This window comes from Mustela lutreola, chromosome 2 (assembly GCF_030435805.1).
Source record: "Mustela lutreola isolate mMusLut2 chromosome 2, mMusLut2.pri, whole genome shotgun sequence".
In the NCBI taxonomy this organism is placed as follows: Eukaryota; Metazoa; Chordata; class Mammalia; order Carnivora; family Mustelidae; genus Mustela; species Mustela lutreola.
In genome coordinates, this window is record NC_081291.1 from 169,098,631 (window position 1) to 169,117,259 (window position 18,629).

General features: G+C 35.4%; 2 protein-coding genes across 13 annotated transcripts in view; one reads left to right on the forward strand and one right to left on the reverse strand.

Annotated features, from left to right (window-relative positions):
• Window positions 1–1,560, reverse strand: part of DZIP3 (DAZ interacting zinc finger protein 3) — a 109,012-nt gene extending 107,452 nt beyond the window's left edge. For 5 of the 12 annotated variants that reach the window (XM_059164213.1, XM_059164217.1, XM_059164216.1 and 2 more), the window contains exon 1: window positions 1,438–1,559. The gene's annotated coding sequence lies outside the window, so the exon portion shown is untranslated. Of the gene's footprint in view, window positions 1–80; window positions 263–1,172; window positions 1,315–1,437 lie in introns of all 12 variants that reach the window. The other 7 variants (XM_059164208.1, XM_059164211.1, XM_059164207.1 and 4 more) reach the window with 4 other exon arrangements.
• Window positions 1,561–1,655: 95 nt separating this feature from the next.
• Window positions 1,656–18,629, forward strand: part of CIP2A (cellular inhibitor of PP2A) — a 38,969-nt gene continuing 21,995 nt past the window's right edge. The window contains exons 1-9 of the mRNA XM_059164219.1: window positions 1,656–2,047; window positions 6,204–6,351; window positions 8,408–8,520; window positions 9,343–9,437; window positions 9,988–10,084; window positions 10,838–10,960; window positions 11,110–11,255; window positions 15,118–15,193; window positions 18,268–18,486. Coding sequence (XP_059020202.1) covers window positions 1,940–2,047; window positions 6,204–6,351; window positions 8,408–8,520; window positions 9,343–9,437; window positions 9,988–10,084; window positions 10,838–10,960; window positions 11,110–11,255; window positions 15,118–15,193; window positions 18,268–18,486 — 1,125 coding nt within the window. The 5' untranslated portion in view covers window positions 1,656–1,939. The remainder of the gene's footprint in view (window positions 2,048–6,203; window positions 6,352–8,407; window positions 8,521–9,342; window positions 9,438–9,987; window positions 10,085–10,837; window positions 10,961–11,109; window positions 11,256–15,117; window positions 15,194–18,267; window positions 18,487–18,629) is intronic.

Here is an 18,629-nt window from a genome sequence, read left to right on the forward strand (position 1 = left end):
TAAATTTATTTAAATTGATTAACTCATTTCACCATGGTTTACACCACCGGACATGACTTCATTTTTACTGCTACTCTCACCTTTGCTCTCTACTCCAGTCATAGTGGCAATCCTTGCTTTTCCTGAAAAACTTCATGGTCCCACTTCAGGACCTTTTCCCCAAGACAGTATGGCTCTCTCCTTCAATTCCTTGAAGCACTTCCTCAAATACTGCTTTCTCTATCCCGACCTCCCAATTCTCTTCTTCCCAATCATCATTACTCTGAAAAGGAATTCTGCTAGTTTTTCTTTCTCCATCTCATTCTCCTTAAAAACTTACAGGTTTTTTTTTTCCCCCTACCAGAATGTAATTTCCATAACATAGGATTTTTTATTCACTAAATCTCTAGTGCCTAGACAAGTACCTAGTATACTGTAGGCTCTCAGCGATCTACTGAATAATTTATTGACCTTATTAAACAGGTACTAATGTTAGCCCGATTTTATCTAAGGAAGAAACTGAAGCAGTGAGAATCTGCCTTATGGTCACATAGTAAAAGGTGGAACTAGTTTGTAAGCACAGTCTGCCTTCACTCTTTAAATAACTGCATGGTGCCTCTTACTTACATGAATTCCATATGTACTACCTATTTAGTACGTTTCTCTAATTAGACAGTGGCTTCCCAGCAGGGGATACTTCTTCATCTTTGTTCTCTCCTGACTTCTAACCCGTTTTACAATCAATACTTGTTTACAGAATGAACGAAAGCATAGATATATTAATTACCCAGTTATTTCTACACGTATGTTGCAGCTGGCTAGATTATTGTTAAGTTTTCAGATTTAACTAATTTTTTTTAATATAAAAAGAAAACCTCCCTTTAGAAATGTAGTGATGTAAAAAAGTATTTTTTCATTGACAAAACATGATTAATGACGAATGATTTAATTAAAAGGACATGGACTCTCCTCTTACAATTTTCTCCAAACTGGTTTTTTAAAGCTAAATTCACCATTAGCATACATTAAGCAAAACAAAACGAAAAACCTCCAGAACCAGCTACGCGGCTCATTATACACACATGCACAATAATTATCTTATCAAAAACCGCAAACGACAGTGCCATATTCATAGACACCGCGATTCAGCAAACATTTGATCATGCCAGATAAAAACAGATACCTTCACTTACAAAAACTGACGCTAATGAGAACACCCTCCGCAGCAATACCTGGCCCAGAAGTCACCAGGACCTAGCTTTCTGAAGTAAGTTTGATGACGGTCTTAAGGGCATGACTACCTGGCCCCAGAATCCCCATAGTCATAGGCTTACTCTGAAAAACAAACATTCCTGGGTGGAAAGGGTGGACACAGGAGAGATTTTTTTTTTTAAAAAAGAGGACCCTCCCAGGCCGCCTCAAAATCTAGAGCCCAGGATTCTCCTCAGAGCTCCTCACCGTGTCTAGACTAGGGGGAAGCGACCATTTCTCAAGGAGCGGTTCACGCACAAAAGAAAAACCGGCCAACCAGCGTGAAGGCCGAAGACGCAAACACAAACTGAGAGCTCTGACGAACAAGGACCGCCCCCCCGCGCCTAACCGCCCCTTCGCAAGTTGAGCCGCAATTAGAGTTCTCGCGAGATTTATCGTCTCCGCGCGATCTCGAAGCTGAAACCTCGCGGCTTTATAGCTAAGCGAAGACACGGTGGGTAGTGGGAGGGGGGTTCTGGAAGGACAGCTCCCAACCCCCTTGGTGAACCCAAAGATTTCCTCTACCCTCCTCCCCACTTCTCCCCTTTCTTCATTGAAAGCCGTTTCCAGGGAGGAAGGGACTTCCGGAGCCCTACCGGAACCGGAAGCATCGGGAGTGAGGGGGGAGGAGCTGAAAAATCAAAAAAAGCGCGGCGAAGGCTGGAGTCCGGAGCTGGCTGGTGGCGGCCCCCAGGAGGGGTTGTGGAGGATGCCAATGGACTCCACTGCCTGCTTGAAGTCTTTGCTCCTGACCATCAGTCAGTATAAAGCCGTTAAGTCGGAGGCGAATGCCACCCAGCTTTTGCGGCACTTGGAGGTGAGGGGCTCTGGGGTGAGGGACTAGACCGGCTTCTCTGTAGAAATTCTTAGTTCACGGTGTGGCCGGAGTGTAGCGGCCCTTGCCTAGGAGAGGAAGGACTGCTCCTCGCTCCTTCAGGTGTAATTTTAAATTAGTAAGGAAAGCAAGTGTCAGCCTTGAATTCCTACCCATCTTCTTGCTCCGCCCCGTGTCCCTCCACGTTCAGCTGACTTCAGCTAGAGCGAAGAGTGACAACTCAGAGACCTAGGAAGAGGGGAAGGTGTGACAAAAGGGGAATTTAAGCTGTGTTTGGGATTGGTAGAGGAGAAAGTTCGGAGCTGTATGTTTTCCTTCGTTCCATCGCAACAGAGCCCTTACAGAGTAGAATACACAGAAATTCTCGGTGGCGGAGGTGAGGGGAAGCGACGATTACACTTGTTTTATTCTTTGTCCCTTAGGCAGTTTACAATATGAACCAGTTGCTTGCTTCTTTTCTTATAACTCATGTTGAACTAAAATTTGAAAAAGAAAAAAATTAACTTTTTTGAGTTAAGAAGGAATCTCACCAGTAACCATAATCCCTTAATCCTTTTTTTTTTTTTTTTACCAAAATATATTGCTCACAGTTTTTCAAGTCTAAGTTGCTAAATAGCTTTTACTTTTTCTTAGTTCCATTGATTTGTGTCTAGGTCACTTATCCACAGCTTTCTGTGTTCCTGTTTGTTTTTAGGCTTTTAATCTGTCATTTATTACATATTCATGGAATTCCAACAAACCATGACCTCAGTTTAATAAACAATTTAGCTCAATCGAAACTTGTTTTAATTCTCTCTCAGCTTCTGTTAAGGTAGAATTGAAGATAACTTTAAAATATATTCTCTTTGTTGTATTAACAATGATATAGGATATAGGATATGAAGCTAAATTACCGAAGATTAGCAAAATACATACTACAGAGAGAAGACAATTGTAGCATTAAATATGCCTTCATTTTCTCTGGCTTTACTGATACTCTTCCGCAGGATTTTGGTGCCCACCCTTCCTGAGTACATTTTCTTTTTTCATTCATTATTTCACAAATCCCTGCAGACCTAATAATTAGATGCTAGCTGTTAAATGCTAAGGCTTTGCTTCTCAGTTAGAATAGAACAATGTCCTGGGGGCTCCAGAAGCCACAGAATGAGCGGTTTTATTTAAGTAGTAGTACAGCATTTTGAATAATAATCTGAAACATTACTTCTCTTTGAGAAAAAATGGGTATGCCTTGAATCTGAGAGCCATGTTAGAGTGAATTGAAGGAGACTCAGAGAAATTTGAGGCATAGAGACTGACTTCTTGATACTGCACTCCAGAACTTTTAAGGCATTTACTGAAAACTTTTCCGCCATTTAAAGAGGTAATGTACATACAGTGCATAATGTGCATTAATCTTAAGTGAAGAGTTTGAGTTTTTAACATACATGTACAGTACAAGTAGCTACCACCTGTTCCACAGTACAGAATATTTCCAGTCCCCTACAAGGTTTTTTCAGTTGTCCCTTCTCATAACGTTCAGATAAGTGGATTCATAAGATATGTACTTTGGTGTCTGGTTTCTTCGATTCTATAAATCTGTGAAATTTATTCATTTCGCACATGTGGTAGTATTTATTCTTTTTTATTTCTGTGTAGGATTCCACTGTATAAATGTACTATAGCTTATAGGCTTATAGACATTCTCCTATTGATGGGCATTTAGGTTTCTAGGTCTGGGTGGAATTTTGAATAAATCTGTTGTAAACATTTTCTTACTTTTTTTGGATATAGGCTCTCATTTATGTTCCTAGGAGTAGGATTGATTATGGTAGGTTGATGTTCAGTTTTAGTCGAAATTGCCACAGTTAGACCATTTTTACCTTCCTATCACTAATACATGAAATTTGCTGTCACTCATCCTGATAGATTCTTGGTGTTTTCAGACTTTTAAATTTTAACCATTTTGGTGGGTGATGTTAATGGTAAATATATTTGTGCATACTTCATGAGAGCAATATCTGAGCATACAAAGAAATGGTTACCATGTAAAAGGAGAAGATTGATTTTGCTATTATGCTGTACTTCTGCAATATTTTTTCTTTATAGCCCCATGCAGAACCTGAGTTTTGAATTTTTTTATGATTGGCAGAGCTGAGCTGGTCTCGTTCTTAATGGTTTTTTATAGCACTAATGTTACATAGTGATTATGAGCACAGATTCAGGAACGATTACTTTCAGTTACTCTGCTGTCTTGGTGTATGCCTCGGTTTACTCATCAGCAAAACAGCACCTAGCATATAGGTATTGTGAAGGTGAAAATAATTAACATATATAGAACAATGCTTAGGCCAAAGTAAGTGCTAAAATATTAGCTATTACTAAAATAAATGCTATTTGCATGGAAACATCCAAGTAAAGAAGAAAATTTTTAAAGCGATTTTTACATTTTACCTTGTAATAAATATTACATGGCAGAGTACTTACATTGTTGACATACAGGTCTCTTCCCCAGGGAAATTGTATTTAAAGCAGAAAAATGTCTTAATTTTGGAGGTGTAACTTCATAAGTAGTCAAAAGAGCAATCAAAGTATTCCTTACTCCCCAAATATCTACTGTCAATGTGTAATTTCACCATTGGACCTGTTTTTTTCTTTTTAGATTTTAATGTTAAAATACATGCTCCTTGGGAACAGATACTTTGAAACTCCCCCCCCCTTTTTTTTTTTAAGATTTATTTATTTTAGAGAACAAGAGGGAGAGTGAACATGAAATGAGCGGGCAGCTGAGGCAGGGAGAGAGAGAATCTCAAGCAGACTCTAAACTGAGCTCGGAACCTGAAACAGGGATGGAACCCAGGACCCTGAGATCATGACATGAGCTGAAACCAAGCGTCAGATGCTTAACTCACTGTGTCACCCAGGCATCCCAGATGTCAGCAAAGCTTTAGAAGAAAAACTGGTATCTGGGGAGGGAATAAAAGAGAGATACAGAAAGGAAAATTTAGAGGGATATTGAAACAGCCTGTTTAGACCTCATCTTTTTAAAAATAAAAGTGTTTGAATCAGATTTTATCTAGTTCTAAGGTAACTAATTGTTTTTCCATCCTTATAGAAAAGATAATTTGTTTTATAGAAAAGTTAGGCTTTTAATAAAATGCAAAAGCCTTTTGAAAATACGTGGCTGTCAAGGTGCCTGTGTGGCTCAGTCAGTTAAGTATCAGACTCTTGATTTCTGCTCAGGTCATGATCCTAGGGTCCTAGAATCAAGCTCCCCATTGAGCTCCCCACTCAGTGGAAGTCTGCTTTTCTCCATCTTCCGTCTTCCTCTTCCCCTCCCCATTCTTGCTCTCTCTTTCTCTCTAAAATATATAGTAAAAAAAATCTTAAAAAAAAAAAAGAAAAAGAAAAGGAAACAAAATACCTGGCTCTCTGACTACTAATTTTGGTTTTCAATCTCAGCTTTACCTTTTCACATGGGAAAGGGAAGGGTGGTTTATAGAGTTATAAGAAAGGAGTAAAAGTGAAATAACCAAAAATAAAAATAAAATTTGTGCATGTATGACCTGGCTAATTAAAAACTTTTTTTTTATACTTCTATTTTTGTAATCTCTAACTTCTAGGCTCAGCTACTGTCTTTAGAGGGAGCAAAAAGAATAACTACATAGTTGGTCCCAAAGCTAAACCTTTGGATTTAGCTACTTTTTACTTTGCATTGCCTCCCTCAAAATAGGTGGAGTGCACATACTCGAACTTATTTACTCAATAATTACTCAATAATATATTGCAATAGAGTGTTGATTTATACCCTATGCCTTCATAGGGTGTTCAGTGTACTAAAGAGGATAAATATTGCTATATTGTCAAAGTTTGTCAGCTCATAAAATTAAGTATAATGTGCTATAGGATAGTGTAATAGACAAACCTAACCTAGTTGGTGAAAGAGGGTCAAGAGGAAACAAATTAAAACTTGGATCTGAATGATTACATTAGCTAGGTAGAAAAGGTATAGGTAATCTTCCAGGAAGAAGGAATGGCATTTGACTTTTCTAAATTGGAAAAAAGCATGGCAGGGGCACCTTGGAAAACAGTTCTTATTTGCTTGGAGAAGGGATGGAAATTGCCAATTCTTAACTAACACATTTTAATTACTGTTTTGTAGGTAATTTCTGGGCAGAAACTCACACGATTGTTTACACCAAATCAGATATTACCAAGTGAATGCTTGAGTTGCCTTGTGGAGCTACTTGAAGACCCAAGCATAAGTGCACCACTGGTCTTAAGTATCATCAGCTTGCTATCTCAACTAGGTAATATATATTATATATTATATATTATATATTATATATTATATTAATATATTTGTAAAGGGTGTATTGAGTTATAGTATCTTTTGGAGAATGAGTCACATTCAAAAGATTTTTTCATTGCCGGATCTTTCAGAACTTTTTGCATTGTGGATCCTTTATAAAAAGAATATTGTTCACATTCTTTCTTGAAATTATTGGAACAAAGAATCTAAAGCATAACAAAGGTTCAGGGGTCTACAGAAAAGAATGTGTCTTGGGAAATGCTGGCCTACTTTTGAATTAAAAAAAAAAAATACATGTACATAATGCCTGTATTAAATACATCACTCAGAAAACTCATAGCTAGTGATTTCTAAAAAAAAAAAAAAAATCCTTTTTTGATAGACTACACCAAACAGAGCTAAGGGTAAAAATGCAGGTGTTGCTTTTTCTACTTTTTTCTATCTTTAGTTTTTAAATTTTCATTTCATGGGTACCTTTTTCCTTGATGTGTGCTTGGGAATAGAGGGGAGTTATTCCTTCTATTGTATATGATAAAGTTAATGCATACTTGTCATTAAAAAAATCCCAGGGATCCAGGAATATTAACATAGATCATCATGTCCAGTGGAGCGTTCTGTGATGATGGAAATGTTCTGTATTTGTATTTTCCATTATAGTAGTCATTAGCCACATAGAACTATTGAGCATTTGTACTGTAAGTAGTAAACTAAAGAACTAAATCTTTAATTTTTAATTGATCTAATTGATCTAAATTTAAATAGTCTCTCTGGCTTAGTGTCTAACAAGTTAGCACAGATACAGAGTAAAATAGAATGTCTTTACTCATCACCACCAACTCTTCTTATCATTTCCACTTTGGTAGATAATATTTCTTAATGGTTTGATAGGTGTCTTTCTAGATCTTTTTTAATGCTATAACAAATTATTTTAGATCAAATAAACTAGCATACTTTTTTAAAGATTTTATTTATTTGAGAGAGAGAGAGCGTGCATGGTGGGAGAGGGAGTGCAGAAAGAGGGAGAAGCAGGGTCTCCACCAAGGAAGGAACCCAACTCCTAGGCTTGATCCCAGGACCCACAGACTATGACATAAGCCCAAGACAGACACTTAAGCAACTGAGCCACCCAGGTGACCAATTAACAAATAATTTTGGTTGTTTTTAAAGAAATGGTGTTGCAAAGCATCAGATTTTTTTTTTTCCACTCAACATATGTTAGCTATCTTTCCATATTGGTGTCTTTTTAATAGCTGCCTTGAACCATATTGTAGAGTACTATAATTTATTCAAGTATTTTCCTAATGGTGGGTACTCATGTATGCTCTTTTTCAAGTTTTTGCTATCAGAATCAATATATTTTTATGTATTTTTGCTCAAATATTGGTGTGTTTCAGTTGAATTAATTCTCAGACTTTTCAGGTCATTTTTCAGTTCGATGGCTGATACTAGAAAGTTTTATTTTTTTAGTTAATAGACTTACTCTTTTCTTCTTCTTCTTTTTTTTTTTTTAATGATTTTATTTTATTAGACAGAGACAGGGGGTGAAGGAACACAAGCCACGGGAGTGAGAGATGGAGAAGGAAGCTTCCCGTTGAGCAGGGAGCCCAATGTGGGGCTCAATGCCAGGACCCTGGGATTATGACTTGAGCTGAAGTCAGATGTTTAAGGACTGAGCCACTCAGGCACCCAATAGACTTATTCTCTAGAGCAGTTTTAAATTACGAAAAAATTGAGATGATTATCTTTAAATTGCGAAACTTTTCCAAATATGTAAAGCAAGTTTTTTCCTTTAAATTAATTTAGTCCACATAGAAAAAATGTTTGTTTATTGACAAAAATGGAAAAGCTCATATTCCCTTTCATTTTCCAGCTCATACTATTTCTGTGATTAAACTTCTGAATTGGAAGGTAATTATAAATAAAATAGCCATATCATACTTGGTATTCTTAAGCACCGTAAATTTAATATGAAATAAACTTAAAATTATTTATCTTTTATCCATGAAGATCATATAGAAAAATTATATTTGGTGCCATTTTATCTTAATTTACAGCTGTAGACAATGAAACCAGAGACTGTCTTCAGAATACATATAACCTGAATAGCGTACTGGCAGGAGTGGTATGTCGGAGCAGCACTTGCCATAGTGATTCGGTGTTTTTGCAGGTACACACACCTACACAGTACTCTTCACTTATACATGTTTTTCTTTCTTTATTTGCATATCAAAATTGACAGTATGTATTTTAAATTGCTAATTTATGGTGTATATACCCACATAATTATGCATGAATAGGTCAGTTCTTGCCATTAATAAATTTAAGAGCTGGTTAATCACACATGTACTACTATTTAAAAGTTTCTAGAGAAGGGAAGCTTATCTACATCTACAATTAGTTTTGAAGAAAAGCAAATCTAATCACTTTGACAGACTTAAAAACACAGTTTAAACATTTTGAGATATAAGCTATTCGTATTAAAATCGCAAATTGAGTTCTAGTCCCAGTCTGCTGAGGAAACATTCTACAAAAAATTAAAGCTATAGATTTAGTCTCCTTTTGCATAGACTCAAAGGTCTCATACAGATATTTTGTTGAACCTAAAATGCCATCAGCTGCAAGAAAGGAAACCATCACCAATTAATCTGACATGTGGTTTTAAAGATGGAAAAATATGAAAAATATATATATATGTATATGTTTTAGTGTGTGTATATGTTTAATATGGTTAAGTGAACCAGGTTGATGACAAGATGCTCTGTTTGAGACAGATTATATAGAAATGTGTGTAATCAGATGAGCCCTAAAATTCTTAGTAGTCTCATTACATTATGTTTAAAAAACAGAACCATTTTAAGAAATAGAAAAATTCTTGCTCAAAACTCTCTTCCTAAAATGGTGACATGCTCAGAATGTGCTTAGAAGTCCATACTTAAAAGCAAAGAGTATATTTTTATATTTATATTCACTAGTATTTTCTTATTCTCAGTGCATTCAGCTTCTGCAGAGATTAACATACAACATCAAAATTTTCCATTCTGGTGCCAATATAGATGAATTAATTACCTTCCTGATAGATCATATGTGAGTACGCAATCAAGCAGTAATGAAATAATCCGTTGATTTATTTTTAAAGTAAAACTATAATAATCTGGTTTTTCTTAGATAATATTTTCCAACTTTTTGACTGAGCCACCCAGGCGTCCCAATATTTTCCAACTTTTTAAATTGAGTGGGACTCCCAATTCTTATTTACTCTTTTTAGATGATTTCAGGGATCAAATTGTATTAACCAGCTTTAATTATTATGACAATAATTTATGAAATGAATTGATTTGAACAGAAAAAAAACTGTTGCAACTGAAAATTTTATGCTTATGTTTAATCTTGATAGGAGAATATATGAATGAGATAGAACATGGTCATTCTGACAATTATCTCCTTATTTCTATGCCATAATCGAATAAGATCACTTAGTTTCAGAATATGAAATGAATGGTCAATATTCAAAGCTTGACTGTCTTCACATGTTAATCATTTTTGCATAAAGAAAGGAGTTTAAATTACTATAAAATAGAGTAATTTAGAATGAACTTAATGCTTTTATCTTCTATTATCTTCCTTAAAACAACAGTCAGTCTTCTGAAGATGAGTTAACAATGCCTTGTCTAGGATTACTGGCAAATCTTTGTCGACAGAATCTTTCTGTTCAAACATACATAAAGACTTTGGTAAGTTTTGGATATTCGTGGTGGGTTCTATGCTTAAAGAAAATGATGTCCATATTTTTCTTTAAAAAAAATTAAGAATTCTCATGTCTCATCCATCTGACTCATCAAACTTAAGGAACAGATTGACACATAATTAACTTGACGTGTTCCAACCTTTGCACATGTTGTATTTAAGATGGTAAGTATTAATGAAAATGTTGAGTACTATAAGTTTTCCTTCTCTACAGCATCCCATTATTTCTTACGCTGAATAATTCAAGATATGCTAAAGTATTTTGTACTAATAGAAAGGACAGACATCGCTAGCAATCCCATTTGCCTCAGAACTTATATATCCACAAAATCAATGGCACCTCCACCAGAAAGATCCATGAATAAATGACTACAACTACCAGCACTTGAAATGAGTGAAAGCACACAAGTTAGGTTAGCTGAACCAGTGTTAGAAATACGTCAAATCAAGAAAGTTCATTGATTCTCTAAGGTACTTTGTGAACAATTCCCCTGCTGTGCAATATCCAATATTACCTGTTTATTTCAAATTAAACAGTATCTCATTTGTTTATGTATTGGAGGTACTTTGGAAGTGGAAGTTGTCTTGAGCCATAGAAGTGTTTGAGTAATATCTTAAATTGATAAGGATGTTTAATAAAAGTTTACCTACTCTTTTAGAAAAGTTTACACTTTCTAAACCAAAATATAAAACTAATTATTTTTTATTCTAATTTATTTAAAAATTCTTTTCTTTCTCAGAATAATGTGAAATCTTTTTATCGAACTCTTATAAGTTTCCTGGCCCATAGTAGTTTAACTGTGGTTGTGTTTGCACTTTCAATATTATCCAGTTTGACATTAAATGAAGAGGTTGGGGAAAAGGTAAATATGATTTATTTTTATTATTTTTGAAAATAGTTTTGAAATTTATATTCTCTGATATTTTTAAAGTTACTGAGACTTTGTTAAGCTATAGAATGGTGTCAACTTAAATTTTTTGTGTGATATACTTTCCCTAATTTGCTTTTAAGCTGTTCCATGCTCGAAACATTCATCAGACTTTTCAGCTAATATTTAATATACTCATAAACGGTGATGGCACATTAACTAGGAAGTATTCAGTTGATCTACTGATGGATCTCCTTAAGAATCCTAAAATTGCTGATTATCTTACCAGGTATGGCTCTCTGACAAATTTTAAGACTTGCTTTGTTTTATTTTTCTTTTCAATGAACCAAGATATGTTTGTGAGGAATAAAACTGCCTTTTCAGATTTAGTAAACTGGGATTCTACTAACGAACAAGGGACTCAATGAAATGTTTTGATGTGCTTTATTTTCATTCTTTTTGCTTTTCTGGCCTGAAATGTATATAAGAACATGGGGGAGAGATGTGTTTCAGTCTTTGTCTTAGATAAATAATGTTGTATCACTCTCTGAAGTGTATACATCTTGATTAATCTTTTCCAGCATTGGATTTAAATCTTGAACATTACAGTTTGGGGAAAGACATTGTTATTATAGGGACATTCATGTCAGTATGTCAGTATATTTGTCTTTTTTGCATAAAAATGAATAGCATTTTCTTCATCATGTGCCTCTCTTCTGTCATAAGGTAGAATGAGAATATATGTTTATATGCCCATTCTATCTCAGTGGCATTTCATGTGATCATTTATCTTTTGAGATCAGTTATCAACTGTTTTCCAAAGAGCTCATGGCCATTTAATAGCTTTTATTTTTTAGGGATAGGGAAAGGGCAGAGGGAGTGGAGAGAGAGAATACCAAGCAGTCTGTACATCCAGTGCAGAGCCCAAGAAAGGGCTAGATCTCACAACCCTGAGATCAGGATCTGAGCCGAAGTCAAGACTTGGACAATTAACTGACTGAGCCCCTCAGAAACCCGTAGCCTTTTTATACCTTAAGTTAAATTTTCCCAGTGCTTCTGCTGCTTTGTGGTCATGGGTCAGGAAATTGTAGAAATTGCTTCAAAGAGTTCAATTAATCATTCACAAATGAGAAGATAATTATGGAGCCCCTGCTGTGGTCAAGTACTGGGGGAGGTGGGAGTGTTAGCAGAGACAGGAATTTGAGCACATAGCCCCTAATCTTTGAAGAACATGGAATCCAGAAACTGTACAAAGCTATAGTCCTAGATTTTAAAGAACATAGAATCTAAACATTAAAAAAGCAAAAGCTAACCACTAGGAGAAGTTTGACCACTACCCATATGGTTAATTGTTTTACAGAACCAAGAAGCATTCACATTAGTAATGGATAGTTAGGAAAAAGGCAGGCAGGGACAAGGGGCCCTGCCCTAAGAGGAAAGGATTTAAACCATCCTGGAAGTAGCTTCTCCACTGTTTCCACCCTGATAGGTAGATGACAAAAGTACTGATTGGGTGACAGGCTCATGGAGGATTAATCAGATTAAAACAGCCTGCCAACAAGCCCATAAAAACCATTAGACTTAAGAAATCTGGTTGCAACTCTCTTGGGCCCCCTCCCTCTTCCAGAGCTTTGTACTATCACTCAGTACACTTTGCTTTGCTGTCCATAACTCTTCATCTGGTCTACCTCTTCATTCTTTGAAGCAGCAGGAACCAAGAACCGTGAGCACTAAAGGAAAAGGAATCCTACAGCATTGGTGGATAAGAAAACATTCTTCCAGAGTGCCCTTCCTTAATTGTCCTCCCTTTATCTGTTCTAGGAGTCCTCCCAGTATATTCTGTGTAACACCCGTCTGGCCACCAAATAGTGCTTATTTAACAAGTTCTAAGTAAACAGGGTATACCTCTGCAGGAGGACCAAAAATATAATCTGATTTAGCCTTAGTAAGGGATGCTTAATCCCTTCTTCTGTAAATCTCAGTTCCATTATCTGTTTTCTTTTTTTATCTAGCCTGGAACTCCAGAATCACCTCAAGAAAGGAAATGTTAAATAGTGTTATCTTCTTGTTTATTTGCTGTACTATTTAGCAAAATATTCCTAAATCTGTTCCAAAGTCTAATGTAATGTCTGGGTCCCTAGTCAAAACCTGAGAAAATCACACTTCATGAATTCATATTCTACATATTCACTATCTCTAACTTTATCTGGACAACACTTCTTATATTTATTCCCAGCTTTTTTTCACATTTCATACGGTGGCCCTTTCAAATATTTACTACTTGGCTCTTGCCGCTTTTCACTCAGAAGATGACCTTATCTTTGTTTCATGGAAAAAAAAGTCAAACTGAATCCTATCTGATTGGAATTCTTTCAAATTTTTGCTCTTGTTAGTGTCATCTTGTTTTGCTTATAAACACATACCTTGGGGTGCCTAGGTGGTACAGTCGGTGAAGCAGCTGTCCTCAGCTCAAGTTGTGATCTCAGGGTTCTGGGATCAACCCCGGCACTGGGCTCCCTGCTCAGCATTGAACCTGCTTCTCCTTTTCCCTCTGCCTGTTGCTCTGCCTACTTGTATTCTCTATCTCTCTGTCAAATAAATAAATAAATAAATACATCTTTAAAAAACACATCCCTTTATTCCATACATTAAATCTCATTCTGTCCTATTTTTTTTAACAGTATCTTTTGTCTCTTCAATGTCTCCTATCCCATTGACTCCCTTCACTTTAACTTGACTTTCAACATTTCCCTCAACCATATGTCCCTTCTACAATCTGTGATCTTCCCATTGCATTCAAGGTAAACAAAATTCTCAGTATAGCCCTCTAAAATCTGATCTCTGGGAACTGCTCAGCCTTGTTTCTTTACATTTTCTTATCTACTTTTCCCTCATCACTTCAGACAGTAAATAGAATCTCCAACTTGCTAGAAATGCCTTTTGTGTCATGTGCTATTTCCTCTGAAGTACTTCTGCTGGAAAGCTGGAATAATTTTTGCTTTATATGTCTAATTCCTGTTTATTTTTTAAGATTCAAGTGTGGGAAACCTCATCTGATCAGGCCTGGCACACTGAGTCTGGATTCAATATTCATCCTCCTAGCATTCTACATATTTCTCCATGATAGTGTTATATTTCACATTATATAATATTCTATGTTTCCGCCTTCGTTCTTAGACTGTTAGCTCTCTCACAGAGCATCGTTCTCCCAAACACAGGATGCACTAGTCACATAGACAATAATGTGGGTAGTACCTCTAGTAGCTCTTAAAGAGTTCTGTAACACAGGGCCCTGCTCTTTACCTCTCTATCTGCAGAACCTGATATAATATCTAGCTATTCTAAGTGCTTTATAAATAAATATCTGCCTAATTTATTAGAATATTTCATGTTCTTTGAATTTTTACAAACTGAAAGTAGCTTTAAAAAAAAAAAAAAAAGCAGTCAGGGCACCTGGGTGGCTCAGTTGGTTGCCTTTGGCTCGGGTCATGACCCTGGAGTCCCGGAATTGAGTTCTGGGATTGAGTCCCACATCGGGCTCCCTGCAAGGCAGGGAGTCTGTTTCTTCCTCTGACCCTCCCCCTTCTCATGCTGTCTTTCTCTCATTCTCTCTTTCTTTCTTTCTCTCAAATAAATAAATAAATAAATAATCTTTAAAAAAAAATCAAAGTACTGAAAGTTTCAATGATTTATTTATTGCCACATGAATCATTGTTTTTTTCACTGTTCAATAAATAACAGAGTCAATTTATGTATATCATAGTGGTGGAATGTTTTAAGTTTTAAGTATAAATTTTTCGGGCGCCTGGGTGGCTCAGTGGGTTAAGCCTCTGCCTTCGGCTCAGGTCATGATCTCAGGGTCCTGGGATTGAGTCCCTCATCAGGCTCTCTGCTCAGCAGGGAGCCTGCTTCCCTATCTCTCTCTCTCTGCCTGCCTCTCCATCTGCTTGTGGTATCTCTCTGTCAAATAAATAAATAAAATCTTTAAAAAAAAAATAAAAAGTATAACTTTTTCAACGGCTGTTCTATATTAGAAGCTCAAAATAAATAGATGAAAGAAAATATACTTAAGTTTTATATTTATTTTGTATATAAATCCTTTTGATGTGTCAGTTTCATAATTATCATTTGATGTATATTTTTAAACTTAGGTATGAGCATTTTTCTTCATGTCTCAATCAAGTACTAGGTCTTCTTAATGGAAAGGATCCTGATTCTTCTTCAAAGGTACATAAAATTATGACTTTTGTTTTAAACTTTTGAAAACTGTAATGTGCAGAAAAATCTTAAGTTTGCAGCTCTCTGAATTTTTTACAAATTGAACACAGTCATATAACCATTATCTAGATAAAAAAATATAGCATTACCAGTACTCTAGAGCCCTTCTCAAGTCTTCGTTCACCGTACTAAAAATTGTTTCACAGTGCCTAATGAATATATGTGTACCGTGACACAGCAATTCCACTCCTAAACCACATAATCAAGACAAACATGTCCATAAGCTCATCAAAAGACATGTAGAAAATGTTAAATAGAAAATGCAGTTTTAAAAATGATACCATTTTTGGATTTTTAAAAATGTCAGATGCTTAGGGATAAATCCAACAAGACACATACAAGTTCTCTACTCTGAAATTATAAAACATTGAGAGGTATAAAAGACCTAAATAATACAGATATATCAAGTTCATAGATTAGAAGAGTTTCAAATTCATACCAGGTTTTAGTGTTTTTTGTGTTTGTACTTGTTTTGATTTTGATGTATGTGGACATTGGGAAAGTCTAAAAATAACTAATGCTATCCTGAAAAAAATGAAGAATGTTGGAGGACTTCTAAATACTACCAGAATACCAAGACTTACTATAAAGCTGCAATAATTAAAACAGTGCAGTACTGTCATAAGGATAGACAGCTAGTCCCCTGAAACAGAGTACAGTTTAAAACCAAACCATGACATACGGTCTCCTGAATGTTAACAGTGCATTTCTGAAAGTATGGTCATTTCAGTAAATGATACTGGGTCAACTGAATATCCATATGGGAAGAAACTGGATTTTGTTTCCTACCTCACATCAAATGTGAAAATCAGTTCCAGAAAGCCTGTAGATTTACATCTGAAAGGTAAACAGTGAACTTAGAGAAGAAATGCCTAGCAGAATATCTTTACAGCCTTGAGAAAGACAAAGATCTTTTTAAATAGGAAACAAAAGCACAAGGTATATAAGAAAAAGTTGATAAAGACTGCCAGTAACACAGTGGAAGGCAACCCACAGCATGGGAAAAGGGACCTATGATACATGTATACAACAGAGTACTCTGATCTAAAATATAGGTAGTTATTAGGCCCTATAGCTCAGGGGTTAGAGCACTGGTCTTGTAAAATATAGGTAGTTATTATTTTATATATATTTAAAAACGTGTATTTATAAATCAAAGAAACACTGAACTCAACAGATAATCTGAACAACAAAAAAAATTGGTCAATAAATATGAAATTGCTGTTCCAACTTTATTAACCTACAGGGAAATGCAAATTTAAATGATAATGTGATGCTACTATGTGCCCACCAGGTGGTTAAAATTAAAAATATGAATAGCATCATATTTAGATATGAATATAAAAATCCCATAAGGTTGTCATACTCATGGGCTGAAAATTGGCCCAACTACTTATGAAAATAGGTATTATTTAGAAATTTTGGACATGCATAGAGTATGAGCCAGCAATTTCACTCACCCAAATAATGAAATACATACATTCACCAAAGGCCGTGTATAGCTGTACTACTCCTATAAGGCAGGAATTAATCCAAATGCTATTAATAGTGGAATGGGCAGATAAATTATGGCACGTCTGTATATTAGAAAACTACACAGCAATTAGGATGAGTAAAGTGCAACTGTGTGCAATAATATGAATGAATGTCAGTAACCTGCTGAGCTCAAGAAGTCAGATGGAAGGAAGGGTATATGCACTGTAAGATTCTATTTATATATAAAGTTCCATGTGACTTGTTTTATATAAACTGGCAAGCTGATTAAAAAGTGTAGAAATGCAAAGATGCAAGAAAAGCTAAGATAAAATTAATCTACAGTGTCAGAAATCTGACGAATTTGACTGAGGCATTGTCTGGGAGGTACACCAGGAACTTCAGGAGTTTTAGTAGAATTCTCTTGATCTGGTTGCTACTTACACAGGTATGTTCACCTTGGAAAAACCGTCCACCTTTGTACTAGTGATTTATTACTTCTGTACATTATACTTAAGAAGTGTATATGAGAAAGTATTTTCTTACATGACATATTACATATTGCATATTATATGACATATTACATACCTTACATGGGTATAATATGTCTCTGGTAAGAGAAAAGAGAAACTGATGACATTGCTTGCCTTCAGGGAGTGTAGCTAGAGATCAGGCTGCTTTGTTTAGCCATGGAACCAAGTAAATGTATTACCTATTCAAAAACAGGTACTATAATTTATATTTGAAAATGAATAAATCAAGGATTATCATTTGTTATATAGTAAATGTTAATGGGCTGAATTCTATTAAAATCAGATGCTGTCGAGTTGGTCAAAACACAAATCCCAATTATATGTCATTTATAGAAATACAGATAAAGGTAGAAAATAAGTGGATAGGCAAAGAGATGCCAGTGATTTATTTTAAATGATAGGTTGGTAGTATATGAAATGAGGTAGAACTTAATTAAGTTAATTAATTAATTAACTAATTAAGCTAATAAATATGTTGGTGTGGGATGTTATGTGATGTTATAAAGGCCCAATTTATGATGTAAAGAACTGAGGTGTAGAATAGAGGAGTTAACAGCTACAATGTCAAAAGCATGCACACAATGTAGAAATAGCCATACTTAAGGTTTTAAAGCTTAGGAATACCACTTTTCAGTATTATCCTAAAGTATGCTTTATAGGAATTCTCAAATCTCAGCATGATTGCAGGTAGTTTCTAACTTTTTTTTCACTGTAAAAACAGTATATCTGTGCTTTGAAAAACAAAAACAACTAAGTACTATAGAAGACATGATATTAGTTGAAGTTGCCCTCCTTTCTTTGGCTCTCACAGCTCTGCTTACTAGGAGTAACTACCATTAACAAATTTTGTAACTTTGCATTTTGAAAAATATTACTTAAAGAAAAATTGGAAGCTGTCTTTAATTTTTGTTTTAAAGTATCTTCTTTAAAAATGTCATTTTCAGCTTGATCACTTGGTTGTTTTGTACATTAAAGGCCAATGAAATTGACATTTAACGAAGACTTTATATTGCACAGGTTTTAGAATTACTTCTTGCCTTCTGTTCAGTGACTCAGCTGCGCCACGTCCTCACTCAGATGATATTTGAACAGTCTCCATCTGGCAACACCATTCTGGGAAGCCGTTCTAAATGTTTAGAACCTACAGTGGCTCTACTTCGTTGGTCAAGCCAACCTCTGGATGGGTCAGAAAACTGTTCTATTTTAGCCTTGGATTTGTTCAAGGAAATATTTGAGGTAATATAATAATAGACCAATTGACTTTTCCATTTAACGATTCTCAGTGAACAGTTTACTTTCAAAAACATCCACAATAAACTAATTGTTTATACACTTTAGGAAAACATTTAGCTAACTCCCTTTCTTTCAGTCACTGAATT